Below are 12,895 nucleotides of genomic sequence, written 5' to 3'. Positions count from 1 at the left end.
ACCGGGTACAACGGTTTCGCATGGATACGACGGGGACATATGTATTTGAAGGAGTCATTGTACATTCGTTTCCGTTCGAAGTGGGAAACCAGCCGCGTTCAATTTCAAAAGGCAGAAACCATAGGCACCAGACTCGGGGGACAAAGACCGAACCTCTATGTTCAAATAAATATGTTCAATCGGCTTTGTTTCATTTATCTTTTGTTTCGTCTTACAATATTACTCGGACACGTTGAATTTAATTTTTTGTAGACCCGGATAATGACAACAGCTGTCTTAAACAATGTTCAAACAATTTTAAATCACGTTTTACTTAAAAATCAGAAAATAATGTAGAGATTTGAAAAAGTAAGTCGGATGTTAAAATTATTTAAAGACTATTACTATGGTGAGATAAAATTGAAAGCCTACAGTGTCATATCAAAATTTATAACAATATTGTCTTCATATTATTTGTATTATTATTATGATATCAATAAAATTTTGTAATATTTTTCATTAGAAATCAGGTGTCCATTACTTAACATCATCATACAATATTATTTGCCATTTTGCTCAAAAATGAAATGTTGAACTACAACATTCGATCCTATATTCTCGACTCAATTTTCAAACCTGATGCAGCCCCTTTCCGACCGTACCACCCTGTATATTACGTAAACGCATAATAACTTGAAGAAGTTTACCTGTCGTTAGTAACGATGCCAACGAGACCTTCGACGAGGGCTTGAACTTCCCGCAAAGTAGTTTGCTGTTGCTGCCACTCGAGGGACTGTCTTTCCGTGCAATTGATCTTCACGACTAACTCGTGCACCTCCTTTTGAGCGGCTTGCAGTAATTCGAAATCGGGATGCGACGCATCGGTGTGCTTCAACAATCTTTGGATGAGCAGCTCGTAACGGGGTATCTTCTGCACCGGCATGATCAGCAACTGATCTAGTCCGAGTTTTCCCTTGTGCTCTCGTTCCATTGTCTACGATGCAACAATCGAGGATATCAACTTTCTAGACGCGATTTGATGGGTCCTCCCATCGTTTAACTGAACCGGCACAAATCGTACGCATATGTATCCTGAACAAATATTTATGCAACTAATTATGCACCGTCACGAGCTACAAGAACAACGAAATTGTTTATAGAATTTTCTTTGTGTTCTTAAACGAAATTCGACGAACATTAAAGAGTCTGTAATAAACCGGCACGCCGTCGTGCGAATGCTCTGAGGACAAGAATTTATTATTTTTATTTATTTATAGAACGTTCCTCTTACTTTTATTAATTATATATACTCTAGGAATCTATTGATTTGCTATGCCGTTATAGTGCGCAAACACGAGAACGTTCCACACACATATTCATATACATATGTACGTACAATGAGTAACCCGATTCTTTTTCAACCTGCTAGATCTTTTTTTATAGAAGCTAGAGTAGACTGGAGAAAAACGTAAATGTAATTTCTCGTTTTTATAGAATTTGCCAAGGTAATTCTTGATCAAATTAGCGCCGGTGTACAGAGAAACAAAACTGCTAATTGAAATATTGAAAATGAAAGGGAATAGATTCTGCGTACCTCGAGGAATCGTGCGAAAGCCGGTTTCGCCTGACAAGCCGTCTTTATCGCCTTCCTCGCGGACTTCCAATTATCAAGGAAAAGGGTGTATGTGTCCAGGACGACTGGCTTCGTGAACTGTAAAGAAAATGTCACGATCTATTACGTCTGTCAACGTGCACGCATACAACTACAACGGTTCCAAGTAATTTCAACAATTATAATTTCGAAAATTGTATTAAATTTATTACCGTTTCCAATTATCATAACTAATAATATATAATTAATATATTAAATTCCTTTGCGTTGATTGAATGTAAATCAATGATTAAATTGTTGGCGTGATGCAACATTTAACACTCTGTTTATGTTATTTTAAATTTTGCGAACACATTTACGTAACTCGAATTTGTAAAAAATTGGCGTATGAAAACGCTAAATTCGTTTTACTCGGTTTCATTCGATAAAGAACAGCCGTCGTCGACTGTGGTAAAAATAGGAAAAAACATACCGCATCGAGGAAGACATCGCCAATTGTCTGTTTAAGTTCCCAAGTATCGAGCCTTTTGCGCAGTTCCTCCAGAAATACTTCGTGATGATTGAGGATAGAGGGAACCTAAAACTCGTGAATACGATCGTTCAACAATGCCATACTTTTCTTTGATAAGGAACTATTGTGCATAAAATAATAGATCGGTTAAACAACGTTTCGCGTTAAACGAGTCGGTGCTTTCTTCTCGATATTCGAGTTTAATTTCTTCGAAATGCTAGTTCTCTAGCAAATATCTCGACCACAAACGAATAATTCTCCGTATCCCAAATAGAATTCAATGATTTTTCCCTAGATAAATAAGAAAAAGAGAATGTTTGCTCAATAATATTTGTTTCATTTTTACCATATCCTGTGCTATGTTTAACCAAATAAAATTGGAACTCTTACACCGAATTTTGAATGTATTTCCATTCGCATCATAGGATAGTATTTTGGACGAATACAAATATAATTAAAGATATTTAATAGTATTTAATAATTTCATATTCAAATTGCTTTTATCTTCGTAACGCAATTGCAAGTTGAACATTAGGTTGAGGAAGTATTCGTCAGAAATTAATATGAATGTAGTAAATTGAGCTCGAGGAATCTATCGTCTGAGATTGGGCTTTCATAATGCTTTCAATCAGTGCACGCGAAAATTCCAGCACACTGCATTGAATGGAATTTCAGACAAGTAGAGAAATCCGATCGTGATCAGCCCTGAGAATACGGCGCATGGTAATCTTTATAAAAAAATAGTTTTACCTGTAGTTCGCGTTTCGTTATTAAACATTTCAAATTTTTGTTCAAGTTCATCCGATATTCTAGCGAATGATTTAAGCTCTATTTTTGCATCGATAAGTATGATTTTAGTATAAGAAAAAAAAATCGAAACTATTTGGAAACATTAATTTTCACAATAATAAATAGATCTCGGAAAGTAGCAGTAAATTATCTATTACAGCGAAACGATGTAAAATTAAACTGTGTAATTATAGTGGATGCCTTATATAGATTTTATGCGGTAAATTAATAAGAAGTTCGCTCACCTGGTAAAATATTTCGTCCACTGTCGCTGCATCCACCAAACCGGCATTCTCGGAACTCTTCAGTGGTTGCAGGTATTTCTGAAATGCCATATATTTGTACATCCTCTTTCAAAACAGTATCTTAGGTCTTGTATTTTGAAAATTAATTTCTTATGACAATTAGTCAATATCATTTTCTTATTGTTTTATAGACAAAATCAATTATCATTAAATTTTACATGTATTTCAAAATAGACACATTTCTAGGTGTTCGAACCATGATAGTTTACATGAACTATCATTTTAGCATATTTAAAGAAGTCCACAGAATACTATTATGCAATTGGCCCACTACGACTGTCAAAAGCACAAAGTATCTTCACAAATGAAAATCTGCGTCTTTCTTTCAAAATTAATTCCTTTGAAAACTATACATGAGAATTTCAAAGAATCCAGATTCGAAAAGAACTACAAATTTCGACTCCCACGAAGATCTATAAAATCTACCAGGTCGCCGAAAATTACAAATCCCACTTGCTGTCGAACAACGTTACCAGCTACGTTACATTCGCCTCCTGTTGCTCTGAACTCCAATCTCCTGCAATTATTCTTCGAGGCAGGGTTTCATAAAAGCCAAGCAAATCGGTTAAAGGATTCCAATCAACCCCATTGAAAACGCAGACACGCGGTCGCAAAATCGTTTACGAGAGCCGCGACCGATATATCGATAGCCGTCGCGGGACGCAGCCATTAAATTCAGAACACGCGCCGCGCGCGAAGGTTGCGACCTATTTACCCGCGTCGATTTCCAACGGTGTTTATGAAGAATCGTCCTTCCTCGATCATATCGAATCGCAGAGGCGGCACGGTAATTACGAAGAACTAATTGCAGGTATTATTTATCGATCGGCCGCGAGAGGGTTGGGGGTGCTCGCCGTCTCTCTTGACACAAGCAGAGCGCGTTGAAAGCAGAGACGCGTTCGAGATCAGCTTCTTGAAATGTCAAACGGCGAGGAAAAGTGTTTTCTCCTTCGGCAGGAGGGTTTCGTTGCTATCGTGTTCCGCATAATACCCTTACGTTTAGCGGCCGGCACTCGCGAGACCCAATTGGTTGTAACTATTTCTAATGAGTCACCATCCTGCATCGATTGTTTAACCCTTTGCACGCTAGCATCTTTTTACATTCTCTATCGCTGATTTATCAACTGATAAAAATGCTATTCAAATACAGCGGTTCATCCTATAGCAGGATTGATCTGTTACCTGTTGCATAGGAACGGTGTTGAATGTAGGAATAACGCAAACTGTTTCTTGATATAATTTAAGATTGTTAACTCTTGCTATTTGGAAACTATTAACCTTTTGCACTCGAGTGACGACTATGCAGCGCCATTGGAAATAAGGTACGTCACCTTTCAAAAGACATTTTATGCTGCTAAATTCTGTTATATTGAAAACATCTCTAAAAATGCAAATGCTCTATAAACTAATAAGGACAATGTCACTTGCTTAACAAGGAATAAATCATGTAAAATTGAAATAGTGTAGATCGATAGAAATATCTTGGTGCTGGAGATAAAATAGCTTCGAGTGCAAAGCGTTAAGTTCGATGAACCCTGTTAAACTGTAATATTACAAGATGGCCGTGTATTTTACAGCGTGTTGTGTCAAACCATGATTTTAGGTTGCTGTGATGTAGGAGAGCGGATTGTGGTGTACTCCATTTATGTATAGATTTTAGTGTCACAGTTTTAGGCACAAACAAGAACAAAGGGTTACGTTAAATTGATTGAAGAGCAATTTTTATAGAAGGGGAAGCATCGGAAGAGAAGGAGCTAATTTCGTAACATGAAGTAATGTTATCTTATTATGATTGGTCGAACCTATTGCCGGAAGAGTTTCGAGAATTTACCACGCTACGCTTGTAATACGCGCGGCATATTTAATTAAAACAACAACCGGGAGAGATACGAGGCTGCATAACTTAGCTAGAAATTGCCCGACAAGTAGATCATTGAAGTGGAATCCTCCGAAGTAAATAAACGGGAAACGAGCTTGTTTACGAGGACCAAGGTCGGGGGCTTCACTGTTCTAAGAACTTTCGTGAAACACGTTTTAGTCGATACCCAATCGGAAGGGAAAATCAGTGAAAAGGTAGCACAGAAATCGCTTCAGTTTCGACAATTCTAATTAGAGCAATCTTCGGATTTTACGAGATCATTTCGGTGGGGCAATTCAAAAAGGGTTGTATCGACACAGGCCCATCGACCATCACCTTCCTGTTCTACTCGTTGTAAATATTAATAACTATTTAGTTTTACATTCACCACGTGAACATTTTTAGTCAATTGAACTATACGTTTTGCGAAATAATTGTTGAAGATACGAATCTGCATAAAATTTTATTCTGCCTACTTCACGTGATTTCTACTAAAATCGAATCCCTTTCTAATGATTGGAAACACATTGTGCTATTATAAAACGATTTCCAATGTTTTCTGTACATGTAATATCGATTTAAGCCTTGGGGAAACTTTTTCCAATTTTTATCCAATTGTCATGGGTAAAAACAAGTATGAACGATAACTGTTACTGCAACTTTTTAAGTAAAAGTTTCCCCGGTACGTTTTACTTGCTGTTGCATACTACGTAATGACCAACTATTTTTAGCTACAGTATTTGTAAATAAGTGCCGTACTTTTCGTGTTAAACAGTGAAGAACTAAATGCTTTTTCCATTAAGGTAATTGTATCGAACACACCAACGTTGCATAGAAACTGGTAAAGTTTTAATATCAATTTCCGATCCCTAAACTTCTCTTGTTAGCGAACGCATTTGATAATTTTGTGCAACGAAACTCACAATTAAAGTGTTATTAAAATGTACTCACATTGACTAGTATTTGCAGTGCCTCCACGTACGATCGCTCGGTATCATATAGTTCCACGACAACGTGAGTTCTGGTATCCTGAAACATAAACACAATACATTCGTGTAAAATGCATAGTTTGCAAATAATTTTGCGTTATTCTTGTTTTTTCAATCACAATAATAAAAGCTTGAATAAAAGTCAAGAGGTATTAAAAGTAATAACGAGCAATTACATAAACGTAAGATTCTATTTTCGTTTCCTACGAAAAGAAGATCTTTACCTGTACTTATTAAATTCTATTTCATTACCGTCCCTGCAGCTTGACTTCCAAAAAAAAAAAATGCTAATGTGTATAAACATGCGTGAACAGTCAATGACACACTAATTTTCAGTAGCTAAATCTCTGCGTCCCGAGAGTAGTTCGAGGAACGATGAGTTGGCTTACGATGAACGTCGCATGTAACCCGCGTAGCGTGCGAGCACGTGTACTCGGTCACGTGTCATTGTCATAACACTAACTAGAGTAGTGTTATGCGTGGTATTATGTAGTCGAGAAAAACTGTTTCTATTACGCAACGTGTAAGACACAACGGATAATCTTACGTCCGATGCCCGACTGCATCATCGCAATCGGGGATTATGACATAATTGTTGTTGCATCCCCGTGCATACGCACATATATTCTTGCAATCAATGCGTCGATGAATGTATGCGGCGGTGTATTAATCGAAAGTGCGTGTGCGAATTACTTCACTGTTTCTGGTGACAAATAACTCATTGAATAATCTGGTGACAAATAATTCATTGAATAATCTTGTGACAAATAATTCATGAAATAAACTTGTTGTTACTTCAAATTATTCCTAACATGATTTTGATAGATATTAGAGAAAATAAGTCAAGCTATGTAAAGGGTCTTCATAATTGACTTTTTAATATAATATAGCTAAAATCGGCAATTTGATGCTTATATTACAAAAGCCTTGAACCTCTTGGTAGAATTATTGAGACGTGTTGCAAGCTGGTAATAATGTATCAGCGTGTTTTATTCCGGATAAATTTTTTAAAAGTACACCGATTACAATCTAAAATGTCAACGTGCGTTAACCGTGAAATCAATTGGTACAATTCCCTGGAAAAATGTGGTATCTCGTTAACGGATTAGATTTGTCGTTACGAACATTTATAAGAGCACAGTTAAAGGCAAACGGAATTGACCCGAGGGAGTTTCTGCTGAAACAAGCATGGATGTAGCGTGCAGTTCGCGTTAGATGAAACAATATGGTACATTAAATGTAGGAATTATTGAGTGAACATGTTCGTGAAACATGAATTGCTATTGAAAGGTACAGTTAAATACGAATGATCGGTCGACTATAGCAATATTAAAATTAGTGACAATAAATTTGGATTTCTTGTTAACCCTGGAACAGTCACAGCTATTGTTATCTAACGGTTGCCGATCTAGTTAAGAACTTTAGAGCTGATTGCGATATAACTAATTCCGAGGTCACCGTCATTTCAATTTTAAGTATAAAGCGTATTCTACAAATGTTACCACGTCGCTTACCATTTCACGTTTCCATAATTTGTCTACTTAATCGGGGAACCCGACATTTACGTGGAAACCATGTTGGCAGTAATGAAACCGCACGAAAGGATTCTACGTTCTGGTCGATTGCGGCACTTCTAATAGAGAGTGACACAAACGTTTTCAGCGTTCAACCGTAACAATCTTGTAAACTGGTAAACGTGGAAAATAGCAAACGGGGTCGGACACAACCGCTCCAGGGTTAAGAGCTCGCGAAAGCTTTTGTGCAGAGTTTCGTTCCGCCGCATGCATAAAAGAAATTTCGTTACAGCTAAAAACCGCCGGATCGTTCGACACGTGGGCAACCGTACCGATTGCTGTTCGATAGTTTAAAAAAAAAAAACCGTGATTGATTTTACGGTCCAACCCGTTCTACCAGAAAGACCGAGCCCGATCCAGCGCGAATGCGTTGCGATGCAGCGGTGCAATTCGTTCGGCAACAACCTTCACCTTCCGACTAAATCTCCCGTATATTTTCCGGGAAACAACTGATAAAACGAAATTTCGCGAACGTAGAAAGTGTGGTGGGTGGAAGCGTAAACATAGATTTCGAGTCGCATATTAACTAGTCGGTGGCCTGGGTGGGAGGCCACGGTTCGGAAAGCGTAGAATGCTCCGACCGGCCGTCGTATTCTGCATTCGGTGGAATAACTAATAAAACGGGGTACGTGCGAGGAGGGAAAAACTGTGGCGGCAGTGTAACAACAAACACTGTGCACACGGTGCACGTTCGGACGGTTCGGATTCGTGTAAGCATGAAAAGGAAAACTACCCACGCGGTCTGTGCTGACACGCTCGTTACTTTCGCTGTCCACCGACGTCTGGCTGATGAGTTTCCGACCAGCGTTCATCGTCATCCTCTTCGACCACCTTTGCTAATCCTTCGCAATAACGTGAACTTTTCACTCGCATATCAATCGCGCCGACTCCTATCCGGATCGTTCCGCGTTTCCAACCGATGCTGCACCAAAAAAGCGACAACTATCAATCCCTGCCTATCGAACGAACCTTTCTCACTATTAAACGATTGTTGGTGCTTGGTTAAAACCGACGAGACTTGGTTCTTTGTGATTTATTTGTTATTTTTAATTATTATTCGCAGTCGTTTTTCTCCAGTTTCTTAACCGTATTTAATCAACTTAACTTTCATTTTCTGTATTGCGCGTTTCGAGTTTACATTATTCGATACTAATAATACTGAGCGGTAAATAAATTGTAAATGGAAATAATAATAAATTAATAACGTAATATACATCAAAAGAATTTCTGCTACTAAATCGTTTGAATAACGCTAGAAATATTCCTCGTGTTATCACAGCTAAAGGAAATAATTAGGCGGCTGGATGGAAATGTGAACTTTTGGTCCACATAAATTTTATGTCAGGTCGTAGAAATTGAAAAGGTTGCAGGTAAATATTCTACAAAGCATAATGAGATATTCTGTGCGGTTTCGCTTCAGGCGTGGTGACATTTCAATCGTTGCTTTTGTAGATTTTTGGACCACTTTAAACGGCATTCCTTGACATTTCATTCGTCGCAACTTATATGGGTTACCTGCATCTTTCAGAATTACTTTTTCCTTAAGAAATCGGTTCGAGCTGTTCTATAAGAAACAGATTTTTCCGTCGCTATAAAGGTGAAACGTGCACGTCTTTCACCTGTATATCAGTTCTGACGTAGGAAACTGTTACAATAGATAGCAAGGCAATAAGTTCGCGTCACACGATGTGCCTGTATCATTCGCACAGATTCATTTCAATGAAACAGAAACTATACTTGGCAACCTAACCTTGCTTTAATTATGGATAATTATCGTTTGTGTATTTAACACTTTTATTTGTCGATATTAGTTTCTGGAAGCGACTGTGTAAGCATAATGTAATATAACATAACATAATTAGCATAATATAATATAATTTGTATAATAAAATTTAATTTGCATAATATGATTGTAAATATTAGACCAACGCGAAATATGAAGTGCCTTGTAAATTGATATAGAAATATGATTGAGGTAAGGTTCGATGATTAACAATGCAACGATAATATCTTGAAAATATAGGTCATGGATAGCACGACAGGAACTATACTATCTTGTTCTATTTGTATTTTATCATGCGTGCATAGAGTATACGTGTAATGGAAGAATCGAGATGTTAATAACGTTTTTAAAACGTTACTCGCGTACTCTGCGTGCGTGCGTGGACGAGGGAAAATCAATAGTGTGTAAGAAATTTCGAGAAGATCGGCGAAGTTATACATATATCAACAGGCTTTTCGATGCAGCGCAGTCATTCATGTATTTACGTTCCAACGCGGCATACGTTTATAACAAAGTCCCTCGTGCTCCACTTGTTTTTCATATAATTTCTACAGAGGACACGAATATTTATCAACTTCATTAACCTTTCGCTATTTGTCGATTCTCCTATTATACGCAAAGGCTGACCTATCTTTCTCTACAAGCGCAATTCTAACAAACGTCACGAGGAAATAATCGGCAGGATCGATTAAAACGGATCACCTTGTGCATTATTTATTCCGTCACGAGTTTGCAATAAATCGTTTATGAACTCGCGTTCAGGCGACATTCGCATTTTATTTTTAAAGAAGTACTACGGAACACCTTGCATTCAACTTTCATGGTCCCATTTTAAAATAGACCGTGTATCGATACTTTACGTCAGTTTAATCATGTTTACGTTTATTTTTGTAGGATTAAAGGAGTAAAATGGAACCGAGGAAAAATAATACAAAACTCCCTATAAAACGCGAGTTTCGATTGAACGGAGATCGGAGACCGGCTCGAACATTGCGTGTTTAAGGCAGATATTTTCTGTTCGCTCTTCGTAAATTTATCAGACAGCTCGATGTAATTTCTTCTATCTATTAGACACACAGTGAAATAGCGATGTATATCAACGCGAGCATGTAATTGCCCTCGCGTTAAATTTCACTTTTGTTTGTTGAAATGAACTGGCGATTATTCACAGAATACGTTCACTAACATCGCCTGTATCCCAGTAAAAATATCCTGAATTCTGCAAAAGTTGTACTGGTTTACAGAAGCGAGAGAGTTATAATATCGGAAAAGCTAACGATGTGAGGAAAGGAGGTTTCCTTCGATCAAGGTTCCCCTTATCAACTACAAGGGTCATTAATTTTACACCGCTACTTTATTGGTAACATTTCCTTGACACCGTGGCAAAAGGATTATTAATAACGAAGAAAGATAATTAGAGGAGAGCCACGTTGCTCTTAGCGAATTCCGCTAGGCGAGCAGATTTCTTTTCGCGAGGCAAGAGAAGATCAATCGAATCGGTACACCATAGAAATATTGAGAATTTAATTCGAGAGTAAGTTTCATTGCCGTTCAAGTAACAAGAATTTTCTATTTCTTCTGACTTTCTTTTCAAGTGGAAATAATGGAAGCCTTGATTTTAATTATAACGAAACAATGATCGGAAATAATAGAAACAGTTGAAATAATAGAATACGAGAATCGAGAGAGGACAATACGGAAGATGATTTGATGCGTGAAAGTGAGTGGACTGTGTGGAATGAAACGTTTTCATACGAGGTTTTATTTATGCACCAAGTTAATTGAACGCGTAACAGGCGAGCTGCAGCCGTTGGCCATGACTAAGATCAATTAAAATAGAAAATAGATTGTAATAAAGCAAGCCGATTGGCACTAACTCTGGCAGAAAATATTACGTCAAAATCGTCAACAAGATTGTTAAAATTTCTGTGATCATTTGATAGAAACGAAAAATGGTAGTGCGTTTAGACGGATGCGGTAAATTCGACGATATTAATTAAATCGCAACAGATTGAATCTGGAGCCATTTTTTAGCAGGAGTTAGATCACCGATTATGGGGCGGTCTGTAGATGTTAAAAACATTGAAGGTTCGTGGGGAAAACCCGATGGGCGACGGCTCGTGTATATTGATTTAATGATCGTCAGCCAGCAGACCGTCGATCGCAGAAATTCTGATCGCGGAACCACGGACAAAAGCTGTCTCGTGTCTGCTGGAGCCTCTCGCCTCTCGCTTCTCGTCTCGGAGTGATTCAGCAGCGTCACTTTAAAAGCTCGGTCCACTCCGGACTCGTCCGGCAAGTTTTGGCGTTTCCACGCGGAGCTTTCACACTTCGAGTTGGATGATCATACGTCGAACACGTCGTACGTGTGCCGTACCACGGTGTGTTATATTTAGCGAGCTGACTCAGGGCCCCCTCGCGAGCTTACAAGCTCCCTTTTCTGTCTTTTTCGCTACCGAGGCTTTCCTTCCTTCATCGAGGAGGCTCGCTATTCCATCCGATTACCGAACTGATTAGACCGCGGATGTTTATGCAATTCCCAGGTTTTTGAGAACCGAGGGCCGAGGCTCGTCGCCCGAGTGGAACTCGTTTCAACCGAACGGTGTTACGAATCGGTGCAACATCGATCGACACCGAGATTGCGTTTTGATAACCAATAGACGATTCTTGTAGATTTTTATGCAACAGATTCTTTCTGCGCCATTCTCGGTTTATTTGAGAAATTCAATTTTAAAGTAATATTTTAAGAAATATCTTCTGAGCTAGCTGTGATAGATGCGTGACCGAATCTTACATCGAGTGAATCTGCAAATTCTAACTGTAATGGTATTTTTAAAAATAGTCGAACGTTTTAATATGAGTTAATAATTTTTTAGATTTAAAGATATTTATTTATGTAAGGAAAATACCGCAGTAATTCTGGACGATGGATTAAGACAACGTTGGCGTACTGTACGCGAGGAAATGTTTTCCATGGATCTGTCACAATTTCCGCGATAATGTTTCTTATTGGACAGATCGTTTTTATTTATTGTGTGGATTTGCGTCCCATGTGGCATTAAACAACGATAGCTGAACGAGAAAAGATCTGAGAACTAAGGAGCTTTCCTAAGAGGCAGGCAAGCGGAGAGCGTACTCTTTGACCTTTTTATTATTGCAACGCAGAAGGTACATGACGGTCGACTTTATTCGTAACTATTATCGACAACCTTTCGCGTTAAAATGGAAACATAATCGTGCAACATAAACCTATTATCAGCAATCCATATTATTGGGCGGATGGCAAATAATTGATCGATAACCGCTCAATGACATACTCGGTGTACGTAGAAATTGTTTCGATCGAATGCTTGCAAATTCCATAGAATCCATGATTCTACTTCTGTATATTTTTTAACTACCTAATACTTAAAGAAGCACACGGAAAAAGGTAATTTGTATAGTGCCATTATTTTATGTTATAGAATAAAGTACTTTTTCTGAATTAAATAGTCA

General features: G+C 38.1%; 1 protein-coding gene across 2 annotated transcripts in view; it reads right to left on the bottom strand.

The window, feature by feature from the left end:
• Positions 1 to 12,895, bottom strand: part of LOC144475967 (rho guanine nucleotide exchange factor 17) — a 48,660-nt gene that overhangs the window by 9,705 nt on the left and 26,060 nt on the right. For both annotated transcript variants that reach the window (XM_078192438.1, XM_078192439.1), the window contains exons 8-12: positions 6,006 to 6,083; positions 3,137 to 3,214; positions 2,064 to 2,168; positions 1,574 to 1,690; positions 687 to 973 (exon numbers count right to left, since the gene is read on the bottom strand). In XM_078192438.1, the coding sequence (XP_078048564.1) occupies positions 687 to 973; positions 1,574 to 1,690; positions 2,064 to 2,168; positions 3,137 to 3,214; positions 6,006 to 6,083 (665 nt within the window). The remainder of the gene's footprint in view (positions 1 to 686; positions 974 to 1,573; positions 1,691 to 2,063; positions 2,169 to 3,136; positions 3,215 to 6,005; positions 6,084 to 12,895) is intronic.

This window comes from Augochlora pura, chromosome 10 (assembly GCF_028453695.1).
Source record: "Augochlora pura isolate Apur16 chromosome 10, APUR_v2.2.1, whole genome shotgun sequence".
Taxonomy (NCBI): Eukaryota; Metazoa; Arthropoda; class Insecta; order Hymenoptera; family Halictidae; genus Augochlora; species Augochlora pura.
Note: the sequence above shows the minus strand (reverse complement) of the source record. Positions and strands in the feature narration are given on the sequence as shown.